The following is a 23,827-nucleotide window of genomic DNA, read 5'->3' as shown; positions in this document are numbered from 1 at the left end:
TTAAGGTTTCAGCGGAACATTGAGGCTACGTCTTGCAAGTGCGAACACCTGCTGAATCATGCAACCAAAATGCCTGCTTGATATACGACGCGTTTCGCCGCTATTAGCATCAATTATGATGTTTTTGCATGGCAGATGTGATAGACTGTAAACTACATGCACACAATAATAGTCAATGACAGAAACTCGCCTCTGCAAAATCTGCACTCCCCTCTACAGCTTCCTGTTCATCCGCCGATTCTTTCCCTTTCTTCTTTAATGTTGTACGCGTCTGTCCTGGTGAAGCCAAACCCATTTTGACAAGGTCAACACCCCCGTCAAAGCTAGTGTATTCCTTTTCGGGCGACTTTGGTGGCTCAAGAAGCTCTCCGTACGGATCCATATCTAAAAGCTTCGTCTCGCGTTCAAGCTGCATTGCCTCCACCTGTCTCTCGCCACCCCGCATTACAGGATCCTTCCCTGAGTCAAGCATGCAACACTAGTTCCATGAAAGTTGGACAAAACACGCTTTTGGCCCAAGGAACATTACTGCGTCCACTGAGTTCCTACCAAGAGCAAGCACATCTCGAAGTGTCATCAAGCAACTGGAAGTCTACCTGCGAGTGTGCCCGCCTCGTATTTCTGCTTCGCGTATTTCATATCAAACCCCTGAGGTAGACCATCTGCTTTCGTGTTAGGACGGGAGGAAGCCCCAGGATCCATAAAGTCTGTAGCACCAAATTGCCTAATGCGATCCATCCCTGCAGATAAGGAGGCAGCTGGAGATACTACATATGCAAGAAGCACGTAGAATATATGACATCAAACAAAGACAAGGCTGTAGGCCACAACCACACGGTCAAAATGTACCTCCGCCATCGACGTATTCCCTTTCCCCTGTGGTCGGATTAACGCGAAATGCGCCTTGCCGCCGGCCACCTGCAATTCTACCTGAAGCAGACACAGAGAATGAGCACAGGTTGATACGAGTAACATCCCTTTCTGAAGAAGGACCTATAGAAGCTCTATAGCACGCTGCAGGAGTGAGTGTCAGAGGATAGCCACGAACACAACATTGACTCTGTTCAATATGTGCACACCGAAGGCTAGCGCGAACATGCGATGCTGAGTGGTAGGCTGAAGCAATAAAAGCACCAAGCTTTACCTTGATTTAGCGGGACACCACCAACGGGGCTTGTCTGCTGCGTGGCTCCTAGTGCCATATTCCCGTAAGGCTGCGAACAAATTGAAGGCCAATTTCAACTATTTATCATTTCGCAAATCTGCCGGGCTCACAAAGGAGCATTAGTGACGCAAAAAACTCAGGAGCAAACCTTCCAAGGCCGCTCCAACGGTAAAGCTCCAACGTGAAAGGGAACAACGTGAAAGGGAACACATTCTTACTTGTCCTCCAGTAGTTGTAACCGCGTAGCTGTACTCATTGACCCCCGTGAGCGGGTTGTATATCATTCCCTCTGGAGCTGGCTGCAGCAAAGCAAATTTTATCAGTGAGTCAGTGTTACCTCCACTAGGTCCGCCTGTCGCCACGGCACTACCATATGTCTATAAAACATAAACTGCTAGCGACAGCTTACAGGAGGCCCAGAGACAGTATTTTCGGATGAATTCCAGTTCCGTTGGACTTGGTCGTAGTCAATATCAAGCATCATTCCGTGCTCTTCATCTGTCTCAAACTTGACCGCCTTCTCTCTACGTTTACCAACCCTAGTCGCAGATTCTCTTACACAATGTCCCTCCTTAACTAGGTTTTGAGATGGAATTCGATTAACTGGAATGGCCGGAGGTGAGACTGCTGATGCGCCATTCCTAAGCGACGAAGTTCCCGCTGAAAAAAATGCAAAGGCTAATAACATTCTTGGTGTAGGATCGGTATACGTCACATGACTAACATGACTACTGCTTTTACTATCTTTGCTCCTGCTTGTAGCAAAACACGGTACTATGACATCTCTGGGAGCGTGCAGACGACCCGCATGGGGCGCTGCCGGTCCTTTCAACGCTGCTGCCACCGCACCTGGTGGGTTCTCCGTTCTCCCTGATGCGACGGCAGACGTTGTCGCCGAATGAAAATTTCCCGGCAGAAACGACCTCCTTGCTTTATGCAAGCATGACGCATACGCTTCCTTCATACGTATAGATACGCCGGTCCATGATCCCCCTTCAGCCATATAATGGCATGTTTTCGTCTCATTATCCATGCATGCTACCTGCGGTTCAGCTTCACGTCGTTCCGCACTGGATGTTGCCTCAGCCAAAGCGGTAACTCTCTCTTCCGATGCTTTAGAGAGCATTTCGATGTAGTCTGGAGGTGCTGACTTTGTTGCTGGAACAGAAGATTCAGCAAGTGCCGTAATAGACTCACAGCTACTGGAGGCCCTTCTACTGACGCAATTATCCCGGTTGCGCAAAACCCGCCTCTTCAGAGTACTGACCGAAGAAACGCCAAAAGCTTTTTGTCTATCCTGATGGCTGGAAGGGAGCGGCTCGCACAAATCGCTTTCCGGCAAGGAATCTAACGTGCCCCTCTCGCTTGTGAAGGATTGAGCTCGGAGCGCCTCCAAGTCCACGCTTTCCACCGAACCTCCTTCACTTTTCCTCTGTCCTCTACGTTGCACTGGTAACGTTGAACGGACCAGAGGTTTTCCTTCCAACTGATGTAACCGCCCACCTGCCTCTACTTGCTGTTGCAAGGGCTGCCTTTTGCCAGAATTTATCGCCAGTGCAACGTGAGACTTCTGCTGCTGACGCATCACTGTTGCCTCTCTTTCCTGTTCCTCTGCGGAATACCCAGCAAGCCACTGGAATTTAGCCCCTTTGATGCGTCTTTCCCTCAGTTCGTTGATGTTTCGAGACGCTGATGTGTGATTGCTTCGCTTTCGCTCCGAAGAGGCATCTGATGGGGTGTTCTCCTTGCCACAGAGCGTTTCAAACGTTGTTGTGCTGCCGTACCTGCCAAGCGGAGCCGCTGACTCATCTGACGTCACGTCGTTCATGAATTCTTCCACGCTTGCCCTTTCACTGCTTAATCTGCTGCTGTTGCTGCCTCTGCTGCTGCTTCTGGCGCTGCTACTTGGAGAAACATAAGCCTCTGTTGGCACTGAGTCGGAAGACTCGCATTCTGAAGCTGTCTGGTAAGATCCATGGCTGGATGGAGGCTCACTGTCAAAGCCCTTCTTGAATACACGCATCTGTGTGACTGTCCCTCCACCATCTGTAGGTACCCACATAGCACTGGCTTCCTCATTGACTTGCTGCGCTTGCACCGTAGCAGCACGGGCCTCCATCTGTTCATACACTTTGCGTCTCAACTCCTCCTTGAGAAGCAGATGCGCATGCTTTGGCTCATCCGCTTCTCCGCCTGCAGCACCAGCAAAGCGGCTCGTTTTTCCACCCACAACAGCGTGGGCAAAATGCAGTTTTCCGGTCGGCGGCTTTACGAATTCGTACTGTCGCTTTTTCCGTCTCTCTTTTTGCTTCATTGAAGTCGCCGTACGCCTCCAGGGCACACCCGCGCGGCGCTTCATCCACATAGAGACAAAGGTCTTCCCGAAAAGAAAAGGCTGTAGTCCTGATCTTCGAATATGCTGGTCAAGCTCCTGAGCGAGAATTTGACAACCTTGTGCAAGACTACGCAACAAGTGTGTAGAGGTGTCTTGACCCGCTGCATGTTCTACCGACACCCCTCCACTGGCCGCGATTCCCGCACTCGCGTCAACTGAGGTATTATTCGTTACTGGAGCTCGCAGAGCGTCTGTGTTGCAGCCCTTGCCGCTCGCTGCCGCAGCAGCCGCTGCTGTGGCACCAGAAAAGAAAGACCTCATTTCTGCCTCTGCCTGGCCAGTCAGCTGATGCTTCTTCTCCCCGCATAAAAGGCGGAAACCTTCAGCTGCCGTTTGCCGCAGCATGCACTGCAGCTTCCGCAGCCTGCACCGCCTGCTCTCCCTAGGTGTTTCTGTGCGATGCGCTGCACCTTTGTTGCAACCATGATTGAGAAAATCCTGTGTACGCTGAGCTCTTGCGGATGAGTTGAAGGACGCAACGCTGGAGGACCTAGATGGGATGCCCGCGGCATTTTGAGGAGTCGTGCTGAAACGAAAACCTGAATTAATCACGCCCTCTCCCCCAGGTGTTTTCTTTGCTTTGTCTATCCACCCGCTGTTGCCTCCTCCAACCATGTAACCTTTCACTAGCTTGGCCTCCTCTTGCTCTGCCCGGCGCCGTTCTGCTTCATAATCTACAAGAGCCGCCGTAGCAGCATCTATGGGATTGAGTGGGACTTCATAGACAGGAGGACCAGATGGGGCTCTGGGTGTCTGCAAATGTAAATATCCTCCTTGTTGACCTCCCAATCGTGCGGCATCCTGCAGAGTATGCACACCGAAAATGCAAAATACCACCGATATCTGGATTATTACATCAAGAGGTCTAGAGAACCTCCATTAAACTTAATGGACCACTAACGGCCCTGCCATGTATGCCACTTCATCTCTACTACAGCTCTGAAGAAAAATCTTCACCTCGGGTGCAACATAAGTTCCCTCGCCTGTCACAGTAAACGGATCGTAAAAGCCTCCCGGTGGAGGGTTCGCAGCAAACAAGTCCTGGAAGTCACTGTAACCTTCTCCCATCATTTGCAAAGCCTGCAAGCATTTAAAGCAGGAGAAACGCAATCCTACTGCCTCCAGGCGACGACGCACGCAGCTCCACCTAGCAACACACAAGCCTGCGGATCTGCATAAACAGCTTCCTTCAGCGCAAAACTGTTTTAATCATCACCAGCAATTACTTACGCCTTGAATTACTGGATCTGGCTCGACACCCTCTCCCAAATTCGGAATATTAGGAGCCTGCACTGCATCGAAAAAGTCATAGTCAGCCTTAACGGATGCAGTTGCATCCGCCATTTCTTCCGGAAAACTGGACCAACCAAGGTGGCTTGGGGGTGGACCGGGATTGTGGGCCTCGTCCAAGTGGAGTCTGTGCAAAAACGGCCCGAAAGACTGCTCGCGCCATATACATCCACAATACAAGAGCTGCATTAACCGAACATTGCGAAGGGTGCCCAGAAGGCTTGTGCTTCTGAGGAGCCTCTCTGATGCCTGGTGGCTACCCACCTGAACTCTAGAAGATCCAAGTAAAATAAGAGTTTTGACAGCATCTCTTCCCGATGCTCGAAAGAGACGTCGTTTCCATTCTTGATGCGCTGCATACGAATGTGTTCAACTACGTTTCCCACTAGATCTTCAGCGAGTAGCTGACTGGAAAAGCACAAGCAACAGCGGAAGTACCGTCCGTACGCAACGTGAGATCGCAAATCCGCTACGTGCTCAACTGATTGGAAACGACCAACCCCACGGAAGAGACACCTCGATATCCCTGGCCGCACCTCAGAACAACGGCTGCTGAGTCGGTATCTCAAGCCATACAGAAAACCTCACCATTTTTTATCGCGGATAGGAGTGGCAATGATGATGTCTGTTTCAATGGGGTCTGCGGGTTCCGTGAGAAGAGGACGCCACTTCCACAAATCATCGAAATCATATGTGATGCAAGCTGGATGAAGGTTTTGTAAATTGCCCCAGAGTTGGAAGTTGTTAAAAATGACTTCAATGGAGCTATAAGGCACATATGAAAGAGTAGACTCGGGTTTCAGCAGATCCTGTATGGACACAAGCAACCTCGCTTTAGAGAAGGTGTTAGACAAGCATATCAACGATCTATGGAAGAGATAAAGCCAGAATTAGGGCCCACAGCACGAGTCACAAGAATCTTGGAGCTACTTCCCATTCAATGAAGCGCTCGCAAACGAGGAGGGCACAAATGGGAGTGAACCGTAAACGATAACAAACATTCGCTTGCGTCAGTACTTCGCCTTAGCAAATAGTGCCGCACAGGCAACGAACCTTAAAAGGAGTGATGGGAAGTTTATCTAGCTGTTCCTGCATCATTTTTCTCAACTCAGTCTTATCAAGCTTTGGAACAACCCGTTTAGACTTTTCGGGGCTGTTTTGTTCTGTAAATGTGCCACCTTCCTCCAGCATGACCGCATCTGGGTCTAGCCTTTCATCTGGCGCTACATCTTCTCCCCAAATTTCAGAGTCTGGGACTGTTGCACCCTCTGCCGCCAAGCGGGCCGCATCAGCAGCAGCTGCTGCTTGGGACTGCAGGAAATACAAAAGCGAGGTGTTAGCATGTAAAAACTCAGATAACCGTTTTCTTGACTACTTCACAGCTTTAGTCCATGAAAACGGGGATAGTCTGCTTGTACAACAGATTCTGCTCTTGGAGCAGGGGCATGCTGTTGGCGCGGGCTAAAGCTGTGAAGAAACTGTCACGCAATGTACTTGTCCACAGTAACGGGAGATGCAGCATCTTTAGTCAGATATCACCTGCGCTGTGCTGAAACCCAACGCAAACCCAACGGAAGAAACCAACAAGCCTTGAGCTCAAGGCCACTACAAGTCGCTTGCATCAAAACTAACCTCAATCCACGAGAACCATTCTTCCAGATATGTCCCTTCCCAATACTTTTCAGCAGCATCTTCTAGTGGTTCCTGCAACCCAGTTAAATACCCCACCACACGTTAGGAAGAACCAGTTCTAACCGTAGCGGAGTGGCGAATCAATATAATGAGTTGACCTTTGCACAATGTGGCCCGACAGTTAACGCGGCTCACCTTCGGCTGAAAGTTCTCCGGCGGTCCTTTCGATGGATAACCCCACCTGAGAATTAGTTGAGACAGCAAAAACTTAGAAGCATGGCGAGACATTCCGGAGCCCTGACAGAGACTCGAAACTCAGTAGTCCAAGCTTGGTGTGGGCAGAATGCTATGGAGGGGGTCCTCACAGATATCGAATTACCTGTATGGGAGGCAGTAGCGTTTACGATTCGTTGGCTCCCAAAACACTATCCATCCACCAGCATGACGAGTCATGACCCATGCATGATCAGTAGCATATCCATCGATGGTGCCTGCGAAAGACAAACCGAGCAAACTGGCTCCCACTCGCCGAAATAACGCTCTCAAATGTAAGCTTACTTTCGGCCGGCGGAATGCTGAAGCGGAATGCTGGTGCCTCCAAATGGCAAATTGCCACGGAGTTCTAGGGCTGCTGTAACGGCCAATACAAAATAATGAAGCGGTGGAGGGCCAAAAGCGTGTGCCTGTTCCACGGTGCTTGGGTAGAATGATTTCGCCCTTTGCCACACTGGTAAAACTTCTTAAGAAACTTTCGGCTCGCCTTTGCAAACGTATGCGTCATAGTCCAGACCGAGAAGGCAGCTGCACAGTAGGACGGCGTGGTCATTCACGCCGCCCCTTCGGGTAGTGAGAAGAGAGGCAGGACTCTGCCACCTCTGGAACTCGCCTTCGCGCAGCTGCTTCGGTGAAAACAGGTACGAGATGTTGCTCAGCCAATGCAACAGCTCTCCTTCCACAGCCAGCTGTGCTGGCACGGCAATTGGCACCACAAATGACGGCAGTGGGAATATCAAGCGGCTCTGGGCATGTTCCGCAACGCTGACAAACCGTCTCTCTTTCGGAGCCTCGGGAAACCACTGCAAATACATTTTTTGCCACCGTCTGAAATCTTTATTCCACCGGCGCTCTACCTGCATCCAGATGTCGTTTGAGTTTTTCACCTAAGTGCGCAAATACCAAAAGCAAGCAGGAGTAAAATATGGGAAGAAAAAGGCGGCCCTCGCATATGTAAACAGCATGTTACGGATGACTGAAGAAATCCACTCAGTGCCTAAACCTTGTGCAACACCAGCTGTACATCGGCCACCTTGTCTCCCTAATTATATGAACCAGCGTTCTACCAGTGCGGTGTTGTTCCGTGAATGCTTACGATGGGCTGTGGAGGCATGTCAACATCTTCAGGCATCGGTGGAATGAAGAACACTTCACACCATAGCAGACTTTTCTCGCCACTGACTTGAGGCAAAGTAGATCCTTTGAGCTCTTGAAAGCAAACAAAGTGCACAGGAAGCACGAGCTCTACAAACCCAAACAAGGACCGATTTTCTGTCGCTGCCATATCGTCCAGGAAGTTTGTTGCACATACGTTCATCGCTCACCAAGCACTCTCTTCAGCACTAAAGTTTCGTACGGCCACTCATAAGGGGGCACCACAACTCTGTCATCTTCTGGCAATACAGTCTCGCCAAATCCTGAATAGTCAGAAGCGTCCCTATTTGCAAACTCAGCCGGCCTGCCGTCAGGTAACCGAGTCTTTTCGTCACTTTCTTCAACTCCCTGGAGCCATTGCACAAGAAAGCCAACTTCTGTCTTGCCGAAACCAGCTGGCATCTTCTGACACTAGAAGTATCTCGCCGTATATAGTCAGCAAACACAAGTGGCAAGCCACAATATCTCAATGTGCTCCGCGCCGTCTCACCACAGCAAGGCTCCTTGTGTCGCGCTGGCCTTCTTTCCAAAGAAGATGAAGACTTATGTCCGCCCCTCCAAGAAAGTCAGACGTTGTGTCGTCTGAATCCCAGACCTCGAAGGACAACTGGCCCTTCGCGAACAAATCTAAAGGCAGTGTATACTGCACCGCAAACGCACAAACTCCGGCGGGGAAAAACTTGCTCAACACGTCTGCTACTACTGCGCGTAATCACAAGTTGACCAAAAATAATATAGCGATTATGCCTCATTTCTCGGAGATCAGCTACCCCACTGTGCGGAAGTGCGATGGCGTCTAAATCCGGCCAGTGACGGGAAGGCTCACGTGTTTCTAGGTGCCAGCAATCACGAACTCACTGCCAAAACCGAGAGTGAGTAAAACGTACCTTCCGAAAAAGAGGACTCGTTCGTTCCCGCGGATCTAAGAGTCTCACTGGAAAGTAAAAGCTTTGGTTGAACACTGGGCGGAGCGTGTTTTCTCTCCTCGCCCCCTCATTAACCATTCCATCCCATTTCACCTAAACAAGGAGCAAGCCATCGTGCAATTAGATAAATCAAGCAATTCCAGAAAATAGTGAAAACTAGTAAGCCTTTCATCACAAGGGATTGAAGCCACCACTCCTAATTTCTAAGCAAGATGGCACTCCCCCTTGGAAAATAACGTACCTTTACCATCGGGTTGGAACTAAAGGAGTCCGCATTGGCTACTGGAAGATTCTCGCATTTGAATACTCTAATAAAAGTACACAGACAGCGCCATGCAGGATGTTCATTGTTGTGCCTGAAGCCACTCGCGAACTGGGGTGCGGCTGGGGTCAAAGTAGCTTACCTCACAACAAGATACTGTTCCTTCAAGTTTAGTTGAGTAACAAGAGCGGTACCTGCCACTGTCTGCATTGGTCGAAAAGGTACGTTCTCATAGCCCAAAACCCCGACAGACCGAACGAAACATCTTATATTTCCAATTATTTCGCCTTGTTGAAATTTTTTGGGATTCGTCGTTAGCTTCTTGACGACACCTCTGCAAGCAAAAAAAAAGCTTCCGATTCTCAGCGCTGCTAGGCTCCTCATGAGGAAATCGTCTGGGTTCGAACCTCAAAAGTGGTGAGTAGCAAACTTTTACGGAGACACCAGACATGCAACAGAAGCAAAGACTTGCTAAGGGGCTTACCTAAAAAGTGGATACGTCGTAACGGACTTCAGTGACATAATGCAAACCCCGAGCTGTAGTGGTGGCCTGTACCACTGGTGTTCAAACTGGCACGCCACCTATTATCACAAAATGCTCGCACGATGACAACAGCTTTCCAGTAAGCGACTCCTGCAGTAGTGCTAGTCCTCATGCAGAGTCCTTCGCAACTGAGGCAAAATTAGTGAGGAAGCAATATATGACCCTAAAAGAATTGCCTCACTGTCACGACAATGTATTGATTGCTCAAAGATGGTAGTGTGCCGCGAAAAGAGAAGAATCCAGCGTAGGACCAATAATTGCTCGTGCTTGTGTGAGTTCTGGATACGGCACGTCGTAGAGATCTAAAACAAAACACATTGGAGCCTCGAGTCGATCCCTTAGAATGTTTGGGACGGCCGAGGGAACAGAAGAGCATAGCTGACAGTCATGCGTCGCCGTTAGTGTAAGCCAATTGTGTACCTTCCTTGAATAGGAACGTTGAGAGACAGAGCTTTTGCGTGGCGCTGAAGCTTGAGCGGCATTTTCTTGTCCGGTAGGAACCACCAGCTGTCAAACACCATGTCGACGTCAAAGACTTCATTTAGCTGTAGAGATACCTGTAAACAATTGTGTAGTTAGCAGAAACCGCGTTGTGCGTCCGTGCGGCAACTGTACATCCGCCCATTGTGACTTTCTCACTAAAGACCTTCACCTAATGGCATAATAACCAACCAACTTTCTCCCTTAGCCTTTACTTGAAAGGGTAGAAACGCTCACTCTCATCTTGTGCACTTCATAGCTACGTTTACTGCCCGGGAGTCTGCGCTTCAGAAGAAGCTGAAACTCCGGCTCCATGTCAATTATTTCCTTCAGGGTAAGGCGTGCAGATGCGTACAGGCTGTTGAATGAGAAGTCACTAATTTTCCACTGCTCTACTGTAATGCAAAAATTGTGAAGCTGGTTATACGGAAGCAAAAAGACTTTCAGCGGCCAGACCACCAGCGGCGCAGCAAGAGGGCGGTATTCTCCCGGACCCAATCTATAGCCTGGAGTGTACAGAAAACGGCGGCGTAGCGAGCCACGAATAACTCTCTTTCTGAAGCAGCATGAATACATAAAGTGAGCTACGCAAAAAATGGCCACGCAATTTACTTGTCGGGAGTCGCATGCAGCACAGCAAGGGGTGCACAGTGCTGGGCGCGAAATATGCACATGCACTAAGCTGAGAAGCTTGCTATGAGCGCTTTAAAACGAGAAATGAATGTATGCATCTCAAAGCACACCTGTTAACGTGGCCAAAAGTAATTGAGTAAAAGAAGTACTGGTCCTTCGTTTCGAGGTTCATAAAGGAGTTTATGAAAAACGATGACTCCCACATTCGTCGCCGATCCATGGGATCAAGCGCCTTCGATCGGCGGTCCCGTCGAAGCTGAAATGAGTAGGACAAAAATTTACAGAATTTGTCCCTGGAAGAAAGCCTGACACATGTTCTGTCCAGTGGGATTTAAGAACAGCTACAATCACGCTACATATTCCGTCCAGAAAAAATTCAGGGTCAGGATGTGCCATTCAAAGGGTTCTGTAGGCGCAAGCTGTCTACCCTCTGCCCGCCTTATATAAATTGGCTTGTGGCTACGTAGCAACTCACTCGGTCAATTTCGTCAAAGTCTTCATCGTCAAATTCAAAAGTTCCCGAGCTCTCACTGCTGCTGCTACTCGTTGTGCTGCTGCTTTCTGAACTACTACTGCTTTCACTGCTGCTGCTTTCAGTCGAGCTCCCAAACGTGGCTTGATACTGAGGTAAAACACAATTCTGCGCAGACTGTGTGTGGTTCCATGGGAATGGGAGCTAACCACAACTTACTTTTTGGCTGCGTGCATATGCGCAAAACTGCGCTGGCAGGTTCGACGTAAAGCCACGCGCTGAGCAACTGTTACAAGCAAGCGAGCTACTGAAATGCAACGATGTTAGCTCGGATGAGGACAAATGGACCGCTTTTGCTGTCTATGACACTAGCCAGCAAAGGCGGCTTATCTTTGAGTAGAGCATGCTAGTGTCTTTAAGCAGCACTGATGTCTGACTTTCTGCTTTCCAACTCTTCTCCCGTATGCGTCAAAGTCAAAGAGCTGAACGCCTTTGGGCTCCTCGACTATCCCTTCTTCACCCTCGTCAGGCTCGCTCGCTCTGTCCCCAAGAAGATCCTCGTTCGGGTTTTGCTTTGCAGGGCCTCGTAGTTGCGAGACGTCCTCGTGATTTGAGTCCATGGTGGCACAGTGAATTCCAGTTTTCTGCCAGACACCCTGCGGTCATGCATGGTTGGGTGGTATGTCTCACTCGAAGCTCAGGGCTTAATTGCGTAGCTCTGGGTGCTATAATTCAGCGGTAAAGCCGCAAACAGCTGTCGGAAAGAACCATATATATGGATGATTAAAGAAAATGAAGACAAGTTGTTGCAGTTTGCCAGACCTCGTCAGCAGCCGAGGACGTGAAGAAGCCGGTACAATGGTAGGGGCTGGCTGACAAAGTGTGTGCAACAGAGCTCTGCCACTCGGAAATCGTTTTTAAGTTATGTTTATCTTAACAGCTCCCCGGCATTTGGGCCGATATATATATGTGAATACCTTTTTACGGCACCATGGGTGCCGTAGAGGTGAGCACTCAAGTAAGCCTGTACTGAGCACGGCCTCGCCTCACTCCCACGTGATTAGTCTCCTCGCTCCTGAAGTACGTTCAGACCCAAGTAGGGTCACGGAGCCCAAATAGACCCTCAAAAAGCAAAGGAATCAAATCTGTTTTTTTTTTCAGGCCTCTCCGAGGTCTTTGGAGTCCCTCGGTATGCCCGGACGTTGCACCCGGTGACACTGTTAGCCCAAATCCCTGGCCTTGCAGCCAAACATCCTGAGCTAAGCCTCCTGTAAAAGCAAGATTTCTCGAGCTATAAACTTTCTATTAATGGTTCACCCTTTGGGGATATTAATTGTTGCGCCTTATGAGGTTGTGCCAGTGCGACATTGTAGTGCTATGCACGACACGAACGCAGTCATGAAGCAACGCAAGCGTTGTCCATCGCACTACAGTATTGCGCAGGAATAACCTCCAAATGTTGCAATATGTCGTATTATAAATATAAAGCATAGTTACAGAAGTGTTAGCTAAAGAAACTCAGCACGTGTCACACACTGTACTACGGTGCTCCGCATATGGACCAGGATTCAGGGCTGACCGTGCCACCGGTACAGCCAGCAGTGGCACGCTCACCAAGCCAAGAGGTGCAGCTGGTCCCTTTGAAGTAATGACAGAACAAAAATAAGAACTAGGATGTTTGCCCGTTTGTTTGTTTGCTGATTGTGACGCTAATAGGAGCGGTTCGCACTCGCCTATTAGCACCAGGAGGCTATTCTCAGCTCACAACAGCTCAGCACTACAGTTAAGCTACTATGAAGGGTTACTGAGCTTCCAGAATAAGCAAGTGCAGAATTAGCGTTTCAGGGCCTCCGAAATAGTTAGGCATGTACGTTCCAGCTATGCAATGAAGTAATGGACCACTACACTGCTCAAGACAGGCGGGGGGAGTGGGGGTCCGAAATACGGTTCCCTTAAGAGCGGTTGGAGGAGAGCCAAAGGGCGTTTTTGCTAGTAAAGTACCTCAACAAGTTTCCCGTCCAATTGATGTGTCTCGAGAGCACCATAAATCCAAATGAAAAAAGAATTGATTGAAAAGGAATCACTGCCTGAGTTCTGCACAGGCAGGCAGCTTATCTCCAGTACACAGAGCTCATGAATATACAGCGAAAGTTCTATCTCGAATCGAAATTCTGCATAAAAAGCCGAGACGTCAACCGCACCATGAGCACTCCCCGGCGGCAACGGGACAGCAGCTCCCATCTGTGTTGTCCAGGGCCTGGTAACTCCAGTATATCACCAGCGATAGTTGCTCAAGGGGCTGCAAGCTAAGGGAGTGAGAAGCCGTAAAAGCAGGTGGATGTGCGCGGCAGAAGGAATTTTGGAGGGAGAGTCCGAAATACGGTTCCCTTACGAGCGGTTGGAGGAGAGACAAAAGGCGTCTTTGCTAGTGAAGTACCTCAACAAGTTTACCGTCCAATGGATGTGTCTCGAGAGCACCATAAATCCAAGTGAAAAAAGAGTGGATTGAAAAGGAATCACTGCGTGAGTTCTGCACAACGTATAGAATAACAGTGAGCGAAGAGGTGGTTGTAGGAGTGGTTCGCCAGCGAGTCTATAGTAAGCCTGTAGTGACCTATTAAGTGGAACGAACACAATATAACGTAATATTAGTATCTAGATCAACTAAGCAAGATATAGAGCCAACTGGCTATGAGCGCCAGCCGGCTATGAGCGCCAACCGGCTGGCGCCATCCAGGTATGAGTACCAGCCGCCTGTCAATATTTTGGGGCTGACAGAGTTGCAGAGAAGCCGACTCACCTTAGGGATTCAGAGCCGGATAACAGACTTTTTATAGTCTCTCAGGGACCAAAAGGGACTTGGAATGTGCCGTGAGGCTGATAATGTGGAATGAAGGACAGCTTGTACGATTCGTCGGGATGTTACTCAAAGGAAAGAACTTAGGTGTATACGTATTGGCAGCAGTGAGCCCGTTCGTGCTGTATTGGGGGGCTTTTCTGGAAGAATTTCCCTGAACACGCTCACTCGCTGAATAACTAACTGTACTTCTAAAAACCCTGGTGGCTCAAGTGGAGTGCATATCGTTCTCTGTTGCTACTACGTTACTTCCTGGCGCACGAGTTGAGCGTCCTTCAGACAAATCCTCTACCCTTGACACATATCTCATAAAACAACACCAAAATAATCAATAACCCGTCACCGTTCGAGTCTGTCGACCGAACTTTCTTAAAAGCCGAGAATCATAGTCCTGACTCCCATGACTCGGTTGGGGCGGTGCCCCTCACCGGTGCCGCCGTCATCGCCAGTCCCAATCTTAGGGTATTCACAGGCACTTCTATTTTAGGCATATCATCTTGCCTATAAATTGCCTTGGTTCCTTACTACCTGCGCTCGTTCAGCGTGCGGACATCTTGAAGAGCGAGGCAGAAGTGCAGCAGTTCCTAGGTACAGTAAACTATTGCCGTATGCTGATGGGGCCGGATTACGCTGAGGTCGCACGCCCGCTTGTTAGCCCCGCTCGTAAGAATTTCTCCATTTCAATGGACAGAAGCTCACAAACAGGCGATGCAGCAGCTTAAGCAGCGCGTAGTTCATATATCACACTACAGACACCCACCACCTCGCCGCCATTGTATCTTACACCAATGCTTCAGGCTACGTCATCTGGGGGTTCTCGACCAAACCGGCAAGCCCATCGGGTTCCTCAGCCAAGTTATGAACCCCCCTAAACACTTGCGTGTAAATACAGATAGGGCGAATCCATTGGCACGAACTGAACTATACAATACAGCAGAATAAAAAGCAATAATAAACTTGCAATAGATTGTAATGCCTTAAATAGGCGCATGAAAGACAGAAATCAGTGTGCATTGTGGCACACTGCATGACAAAATGAGTAAAGCCAGGGAGACGTCCTGTGAACAGATGGAACAGTGCAGAGCCAGCACTGTGCGTTGTCAAGCAGACAATTGCTCACGTACATACAGAGCTGACGCGTATGAGCTGTATGTCTACAGAAGCTGCACAATACACAGAAGGGGGAGCTCAACAAGCTCTAAACATCTTTCGGGAGCCAACCAGTTCGAAGTCTTTGTAAGACTCGAAGGGACATGCAAGCAACACAAGATAAAGTTCAACACTGCTAATTTTTAATTGCTAAGAACGGGTTCAGGGGTTGTAAACATTGGTAGACGGCATTAGTTGCTTCTAGACAAAGAAAGTGGGCAGTAATCATTCTACGAAAGAGGTGGAAGCTCTGATGCACTAAATCACCAAAGCAGCCGCCTGCTTTGGAGGTTTCAAAACCACGCTAAAAGGCACCCTATATTTCACTGACGCTGGCTAACGCCTTTGATGGAATGCTGCTCTGGAGAAACGCAGCATGGTCCACCAAGCTAGATACCTTGACATACATTTGCTGTGGTGAGATGCAGTGCCCCACTACGCAGGATATGCCGAAACCGTTGACAATGTTAGCCTAAAGTGCGTTTCAGGCCTTGAAAAACACTGAAGTTGGTGTTTGGAACACTGTAGGGTTACGACCCGGCGAAATACGGAAGAAACATACGGAGGTCACAGAGGTTTTCCTACGAGACGGCCTTCAGCGCTTGGAAGGCTTATTCGTGAATGAGTTGGTCTGGCAGTCTCCGCAATGTATTTGGCAGATGGTATGGTCCCCGGTGTAACCAAATAAGTGCATAGAGTGGAAATATGGGAGCATTCCCAGAGAGACCGCGTGAGCTGGGAAATGGCTTAAGCACGAATTATGTTTAAGGGTTGCTTGAAACTTCCCTACGGGCCTTCTGTGAGCGCTACGCTGAGAACAATGTTTGGGAACGCAGAGTGGTCCCCGTATATCGTTGTTACGCTGTCTCCTTGCACATTATCACCCTGCGAGCCAATCACCCGTTATCAAGCGCCTGCATTATGCCGTTAGCCGGGCGATCTTCTAATGCAACTTGTCTTGTTCCGTTGAAATTCTACCTGGGCTGCGCTTTCTGGTATTTGGTGGCTCTTTGAGAGCAAGTCTAGGCTCTTGCATCACAAAGATGGTAAGACGAAGGCACTGGAGTCTTTGGAAGCACTACACCTCGGCATGTTTACAAGCCAATCTATTATGGTTTGCGCCTGCCAAGCTACCATTAGTCAAAAGAGGAGAGAAACAGCACGAAATACCCGAATGTCCTGGAAAATGGAAGGCGATTGAGCGACGAATAAATCCAGACCTAAAACTGGTTGAAAACGTAATGCTTGAACTACATCCCAGGATATATTCGGAACCCACCTACGGAAGGCGTAACAAAAAGTATTGTAGGGCCTCGTCATACGCAAAGAAAAACTACAAGACCGCCTAAATACGCAGTATGTTCCTCTGCTAGCACTTCATCACATAAATTGTAGAGATATACTCTAGGAAATCCCACTATACCAAGCCCAGGCAACTCCGTGGAAAAAAGACTCAGGTTAAGACGAAGAATGTAGCATCAGGATCTTCACCTGCTAAACAAACGCATGAAAAACATTTGTACGCTCAGAATGAGGAAATGCATCGAGCTCGATTCTACAAACCGAACTTTAAAGCCCCAGAGAAGGTTCGGTTGCGGGGTGCATCACGCCCCACGTGGGGCTGAGTTGGCTATTATGGAGGCTCTGTTGGGATCCAAGCACTCTAGGCCTCGAAAGAACTGAAAAGAAAAACCTGCAGTCGGGCCATCGCACGTGCGTCTTCTTGCAATCAATGAGCTGGAAAAGGCAAGTTCTGTCGAGGCATCTGATTTTGGCATTGCCACGATGGAATAATCATAGGCGTGCTGCCCCGGGGTGTGGGGTACTTGTATGTTTTCCTCGTTACCTTCAAGACCGCAAATTTGTTACAATGCATCGGAAAATATCTTCTGTTTGCCCCCTGGCTGGTGGGAAAATCGTCTTTAAGCGGGCATGCCAGCCTTACTAGGGATGGTCGGGCGGAGCAGCGGCTACTTTCGTACTTGCGAACGCGTCTTTATTTGTATTAGTAGCTTTTGCTCTGGTATTCTCGTGTGCATCATCACTTTCAGACGTTAAATGCAGGGAGCCCTTATTAATTTTACCCCAGTTTACCCTTCGTGCCCCCGACGGCTCGAGCCGAGGCAGCAGCGCGCTGGTTCCCCTCCAGTGCCTTGCCTTCAAGCAAACTGGCGTTTTTGACTGACTTAAGTGACCCGCTGTGGGTAACTAGACAAATGGGAGTTGAGCTGCTGTGCGGCTCTGAACGAGGATGCGTTGCGTTTGTGTCCCGGGATTTGGAATAACGTAACTATGGGCTGTTACATTTGTGCACACGTCACTGAGTTAGATCTGCTTGGTTCCTAAGTTGTGAACCTCCGCACTGTTGGTAGTTTTCTGAAACCGCCGTAGTGTACAGTGTTTTTCCTCTTGCAGATGGTGCGCATGTCCGTTTTAGCCGACTGCCTCAAGACAATCGTCAACGCGGAAAAGCGAGGACGCCGTCAGGTGCTTATTCGGCCATCAAGCAAGGTGGTCGTTAAGTTCCTGCAGTGCATGCAGAGGCGTGGCTACATCGGTGAATTCGAGATTGTCGATGACCACCGTTCGAAGAAGATTGTTGTTGATCTGCTTGGGCGCATCAACAAGTGCGGTGTAATCAGCCCAAGGTGAGTATTACAAAAAGAAGTTCTAGTGCACAAAAAATTGTCATCGAAAGGCTTTAGACTGCTTAGAGCCCAGAAACGATAGGGCGGTGTTAACGGCTTGCGTCTTTAAAGGGAAGCCACTCTGGGCAAACCTTGTTTGTGGCTCGACTTCAGGTACGATGTGACGGTTGCCAATATTGAAAAATACTGCTCGAACTTGCTGCCATCGCGTCAGTTTGGCCACTTGGTGCTGACGACTGCTTATGGCATTATGGACCATGAGGAAGCCCGTAGGAAGCATACCGGAGGAAAGATTCTCGGTTTTTTCTTCTGAGCCGTTACATGCGTAGGGGTATCGTGAATTGAGTGCGCCATCTGGTGGGCACAGTGGCGAGTGCATCCTTGCGTTGCTTCCGAAGCAGCACTTCTTCAAGCAGCGCTTGATTTGGACTCTGTGCGCTCAAGTTCTTTTAAGCATTAAGCGAAAGCAGTTCCCATCGAACTAGTCCAACCATTTTACGTAGCTCGTCTCAAGTACATTCGCAGGAAGCGGCACAACGTTGCTGACACGAAGTTTTTACGACAGACAGCGCGCGTACAAGAGTTGCTCACTAAAACAGAAATGACGCCTGTCAGTTAGGTGGCCGTTTGAGGGCCCTGCTCGCATTTTATGGTAGACGCCCACATATTGCAGCACGGCCAAGTTCCCGGAGGCTACTGTGCGGCCAGTTGCGTTGGAACCGTATATAGCACAATGGAGCGGCGAGTCAGTGATGGGCAAACGAAGCGTCGCAGCGCAAAATTAGCTCACTTCAACTGGATATTTCGAGGTTGCCCATTCTTCGACATCCTGAATGATCTGAACAAGTGGACGACGAAGGGAAGCAGCTGTTCATACACGGTAAACATTATTGCGGAGGATAGCAATGTGGCCGTAAGCTTTGAGGGCAGACCTGAATAGAGACCTTGCGGACCCTCCGTCTCAAGGATCATAATTAGGCTCCGTACGCTGGCTGCGCGGGGCACATAATCACGCAGCACAGGCGTCATTGCTACTGAACTTAGATTGGAGTGAGACAGGTGAGGCGGTGGCTTTCGTGGCGATCGGGAAGCTATTCGCAAAGAGCTTCCTCGGGAGGCGGCCGCCCGACAAAGGCATGCAAATTAGGAGTCTACACGACTGTGACGGGCGCTACTGCGTTTCCCGTACATGAGTAGTCCTTAACGTTGAACACTTTGCTCTGCGCTCTGGTTTTGACCACAAGGTACGGGTAGGTAACCAGCGTTGCAACCAGCTTTGCCGTGAGACCTGAAGCAGCGCTGCACAGTCACCGCACTGGTGGGTCGCAAGCCTGGTAAGGATATGCCCATGGAGAACTATGCACAGTACCACTGTCGATCAAGTGCGTAGAAACCAAGTGTTGTGTTTCCAGTGTGCCGCATGTTCCATGGCTTTGTTGCATGCATCTACCGTACGAAGAGCAGAAAGAGCACTGCGGAGAACGCGCACCCATAAGAAACGATTCAGCTGGTGTTACGTGGGCCCGGAGAAGCTTATCAGAAGCGAAGGATCGCGGGCTGTTGTGCTGACTACTGAGTGAATTTGACGAGGACACTGGTGAGTTCATGCGCCATCTCTAGTAACAAAACGCACGCAAAAACAGACATTTGAAAAGTATTAAGGCAGCCCGAAACCGAACATTGGCCATTCTCTGTTTTCGTATTAGTCAGCGGGGGCTTAAACCCAACCTGTTTGAGTTGCAATACTTTCAGTCTCAAGTGGTCATAGAGAGCAAACTGAATAGCTGGGTTCAGAACCAAAACCAGCGCTGGTACAATTCCAGCAAGCCATCCGCGAAGTCCTTCTTCTCGAAAAATTTCAACCAGCATCTTGAAAATACCCTGGAATCCCTCAACAGCACATCACTAAGCACGCGGAACAATTGCAAAGCACCGGAATACGACTTGGTTGGTCTAAGTCCTGCGTCCCATTTGCTGCACTGCGTCGGCAATTTGTCGCGGGGGAGCGTTGAATTCCGCAGGCCTTACTTGCTCTTTAGCCCTAGTGGAAAAGTCAACCTTCAGCCGAGTGTTGGCCACCCAGACTGAGTCAGAATATGAAGCAGCACTCCGACCTCATCTTAGTCAAGAGCACCATACCAGTACCTGGAATCTTTTAATTTTGGAGTGCATAGGCTCCTTAAGCACTAGCTACAAGACTGTTTAGTACTTACATGGATTGCTAATGACTGTAGAGCATATTCCTGCACCAATCGCCATGGGGAGATTCGTGCCAGTTCTGGGCTTCGTTCCTCTGCTGTGACAAAATACTCCAAAATCGACCATACCAACAGGTACCACTTCACTCACGTTTTCGCTCACTTAGAGACGCTTCGGCCTACTGCGAGAAAATTTGCTTAAAATGTACTACCCACCGGTTCTTCTCCTTTTGTTTCGCTAACGTGTAAACGAAAAAGTATGTGCCCCAGCTGAAGATGACTCCTGCGAGTGCAGCTCTCATCCCCCTATACAAGCGCCTCCAGCCGCCATGATGCAAGTGGAGGTTAGCAACTTCCCACACAGTCCCTCCTCGGACTGACTGGATGGTGCGAAGGGAGTCCAAAGGGTAAACGACTCCCATCGCCACGACGGCCCCCGCTGCTCCAGCCAACGTGTGCAGAAATGCATGCGTTACGTCACCTATCTTCGGAGGTGTGTTTGCGGCAACTGCAGCGGCCACTGCAGCTGCACTTGCAGCTTCATCTGTGCGGTTGAATCTGCTAGCAGCGCCAATTCTCGGGGTCATCCACTGGCCGCCCAGGTCATTGCCCCCGAATTGTTCTAGAAGGTTGCTCTTCTGGGAAACAGGATGAAGCAGATAAGAAGCGTGCTGTTTTGCTTCGCTTGACCTGGAGCGGCGCAGCTGTCGCTTCCACGAGGGAAACAGGGCTTCAGCGCCAGGAGAGGCAAGTCCTTCACTTATTGTTGAAACGCGGGTCAGCGTGGAGGTCGGGTGTATTGGAATGGGGGACACAAATACTGGAAGATCTTCGGCATCGTCATCCATGACCTCTATATCCTGTACCTCCGCTATTCTCGGCAAATCACGGCGCGTCATTGAAGCCCGTTTGTAGAGTGGCTCTGGTGTTTTTCACTAGAATTGGGGCAAGGATCGATTTACTGGGCCGTTCAACGGCTTAATCACATTTAATGCTCCTGATTGTTCTCCTTTTTGGGTGAAAAAGCCGTGGACAAAGGCATATGGCGTATGGGTTTCTCAGGACACCGTCTCAACGCGCTTCTCTAATGCGCCCCGGGGAAAAACACCGAAGAACTGCCCCATGAAGCCTTTCACAGCTCGATTGATTAATATTCCAAGCTTGTTGACAGTGCGATCGTCAAATATTCAGTCATAATACGTGTTCCTTTGTTTGTTGCCGCCTACAGGCAGGTAGGCGTACTTGCATGAGGTCCCGCTGCTCCTAGAGAGCCTGCCGCTGAAATACAAGCCGCACACAAATCCAGATATATTCCTGAATGTGTTTAATTACAGTAGATGTTGCATGTCCAGATGCCGTGACCAGAGGGCACATCTTTGTGGCTGCCAACCGCCGAAAGGGGTGACCACCGGTGCTTCCCACTACTGCACTGCGTGCACTGCAGAACCCCCTTCAGCTTTCTTATTGTACTGTGCTGTCATAAATATTATCGATGAGACTTCTGTAATTTCTCTTCGTAGCAAGGGCGGATCGCCTTACTAGTGAGAGCTATGTGCTTTATCCTCATATGTAATGCTCTTCTGCTCTTCTCTTTGACTTTCATACTGATGCGTACGCATCTACAGCTATCTGATTCGTGCCAGTAATGAAATGTATCTGGACGTTTCGCATATCTTACGAGCCCTGTCGGAGCTTGCTGCAGTGCAACATCCTCGGCACGGCACCCTGCGTGAAACGTTAAACCTTGCACTGTAGCCCTGTATATCATCATTACATCTCCCCACCAATGGTTTTTCCACATTTTCCAAAGGGGATTGGGCCTCCCGTGTCTTAAAGGCACTGCCGGCACACTCTCCAAGGGAGGTACCCGAAGCGCTAGCAGTCTGCGCTGGATGGACCTCCGGAGCACTGCGTCGAGATCCGTCCACAAAGAGACTAAATCTTGGCTCCATCTAGCTCAGCTGGGCTTCTGGGCTACACATACGGGCTGGGCAACTATAACATGCTGTTGACTGGGTGGGGAAATGCAGTACTACCAAAACGCAATGAAGCTGCTCCAAAACGTCCTGTGGTTGATGCGGTGTATAAATCCGCAGTGTAAATGACCCTGCGTACAGTTTACTGAAGAAAGGGTCGACAAAATGGTGTGCGGCAAAGGGGGTCCCCAGTTTCGCCAGCTGGCAACAAGCGAAACTCGAGTATGGCTTAGCCAGTAGAAAAAGGGCAGGCCCAATATCTGTACCGCCTGCGGGGGCTAAGACCCTGACGAAGCATGCGCTCATGGCGCGTTCTTCTCCAAATAGAGTGGCTAGCCAATTAGACCGGACCACCATTTCCCCATTTTCGATATTAAAGACCTTGACTCACTCAAGCTAGCATCCGTTTGTTCAGCGTGACCTTTGGCACGTTGAATGCTTTCCCTTTGCATGTACAGATTGCAGAGGATATTCGCGCCTACCTCTTCAGTTTCTTCGGCAAGTTTCCGTGTGCTGGCTAGCTGAGAAACGCCGAAACGAAAAAGGAGATCGGGCCTCAACTGCCAGTGCTTCCGGTCGGGAAAAAGGGTCTACGCATGTGAGCAACAGGGCAACAAGGCACGAAAGAATCTGTTGATTCCACGCGTTATTCCTTACCTGAACGTTCGCATTATTAAGCCTTTCCAAAGTATGATCGCATTGTCTCCCTTCAGTGGTTGTAGGCGCTTTCCTCGCACCCGAAGCAGCTAGCAGGCATCTGCAGCGCACTCAAGCCAAAAATGCAAGCAAAGCACTACCGCCTCGCTTTGATGGCACGGCAAAGAGAACAGTGATTCTGTCTCCCCCTGTGTTTTATTTCGGTCCGAGTCAGCGCTTGGCAGTAAAAATTCACACCTGCGTTCCAGGGAGGCAAACTCATTGCGGCAGGTCTGAAGTTGACTTAAATGGCAGCTTCGCTCAGCTAGGGGCATTGAACGCAATTCCATTTCAAATGCCCCAAGGCAATCTGAGGACACACATAGTATCAGATGAGATGCCACGATTCACGGAGCACAAAACGTCACAGAAAAGCTAAATTCCTCAGCGGCTGTCGGGTCATTGACTGCCGCGCAACCTGAGCAAGGGCACGTCGCTCAAAACAGCTGTAGTCCCTTGCCTTTAATTTCGCTCAGCTTTGACTGTGCAAGCACTGCCATTCGCGATGTATCTCTGCCGGACTCATGATCATCTAGCATGCTTTCCACCTCAGCACGCAGGCTGTTGAATTCCGTCACGTACTCGTTCAACATTTCCACCGAGGTAAGCTGTTCCAAGAGCTACACGCCAAACTGTCGCCATTCACCATGCTACCTCATAATGATGCTAGAGGACATGCTCGTGCCCATGCGGGACTGAATTAACACATGCGCCTGTGCAAGTAACAGCCTCTATACGTGTTTTCAGTGTGGCGTCGAAGGGCAGTGCTAGCCGCAGCGCAGACGCTGAAAAGCAATGCATGGAGCGTGATGCGGATGGCGGAAGAAGCTTAATCCCCGTCTTCACAATGCAGGAATTCGAAATGGCTGGTACCCTGCCAGGGTCGCCACAATTACGCCTGGCCCGAGCATTTGCGCGTGAGGCGACCAAACCCCACGCCAATTCACCTCCCTTAAGATTTACAGTTGAAAAAACATACAGGCTGTCTCTCGCTGTAGTCGTTTAATGCACCGCTGAGCCTGTTCACGAGAAACCGCTTCTCCAAGTCTGCCAGGCGCGTGGTAGCCCACGAGTTA

General features: G+C 49.6%; 4 protein-coding genes across 4 annotated transcripts; 1 reads left to right on the top strand and 3 right to left on the bottom strand.

Moving 5' to 3' along the window:
- Positions 1-172: 172 nt before the first annotated feature.
- ENH_00082100 (C2 domain-containing protein, putative) lies at positions 173-11,847 on the bottom strand (the record flags this gene model as incomplete). Its single annotated transcript, XM_013583003.1, has 29 exons — positions 173-459; positions 597-740; positions 850-930; positions 1,145-1,214; positions 1,384-1,464; positions 1,575-1,825; positions 2,015-4,361; positions 4,518-4,640; positions 4,791-4,977; positions 5,115-5,258; positions 5,439-5,659; positions 5,904-6,161; positions 6,483-6,554; positions 6,678-6,723; positions 6,862-6,973; positions 7,243-7,642; positions 7,852-7,964; positions 8,081-8,258; positions 8,401-8,553; positions 8,798-8,929; positions 9,078-9,096; positions 9,241-9,432; positions 9,583-9,680; positions 9,824-9,944; positions 10,063-10,199; positions 10,360-10,678; positions 10,866-11,011; positions 11,231-11,377; positions 11,665-11,847. 29 exons carry the CDS (start codon positions 11,845-11,847, stop codon positions 173-175), a joined length of 6,762 nt encoding a protein of 2,253 aa, XP_013438457.1.
- A 5,801-nt stretch (positions 11,848-17,648) lies between these two features.
- On the top strand, positions 17,649-18,194 carry ENH_00082090 (40S ribosomal protein S15A, putative; the record flags this gene model as incomplete). The annotated part of the gene is made up of 2 exons (XM_013583002.1): positions 17,649-17,881; positions 18,035-18,194. The coding sequence occupies 2 exons, from the start codon at positions 17,649-17,651 to the stop codon at positions 18,192-18,194; spliced, it is 393 nt and encodes a 130-aa protein (XP_013438456.1).
- Positions 18,195-19,450: 1,256 nt separating this feature from the next.
- ENH_00082080 (peroxisomal membrane protein, putative) lies at positions 19,451-20,978 on the bottom strand (the record flags this gene model as incomplete). Its single annotated transcript, XM_013583001.1, has 5 exons — positions 19,451-19,495; positions 19,610-19,762; positions 19,910-19,965; positions 20,095-20,174; positions 20,296-20,978. The coding sequence occupies 5 exons, from the start codon at positions 20,976-20,978 to the stop codon at positions 19,451-19,453; spliced, it is 1,017 nt and encodes a 338-aa protein (XP_013438455.1).
- Positions 20,979-22,387: 1,409 nt separating this feature from the next.
- ENH_00082070 (hypothetical protein, conserved) lies at positions 22,388-23,344 on the bottom strand (the record flags this gene model as incomplete). Its single annotated transcript, XM_013583000.1, has 4 exons — positions 22,388-22,576; positions 22,713-22,812; positions 22,950-23,061; positions 23,308-23,344. The coding sequence occupies 4 exons, from the start codon at positions 23,342-23,344 to the stop codon at positions 22,388-22,390; spliced, it is 438 nt and encodes a 145-aa protein (XP_013438454.1).
- Positions 23,345-23,827: the final 483 nt, after the last annotated feature.

The sequence above is a fragment of the Eimeria necatrix genome, genomic scaffold, assembly GCF_000499385.1.
Source record: "Eimeria necatrix Houghton genomic scaffold, Enh_scaff8, whole genome shotgun sequence".
In the NCBI taxonomy this organism is placed as follows: Eukaryota; Apicomplexa; class Conoidasida; order Eucoccidiorida; family Eimeriidae; genus Eimeria; species Eimeria necatrix.
The sequence above is the reverse complement of the archived record's forward strand: the minus strand, read 5'-3'. Positions and strand labels throughout refer to the sequence as shown.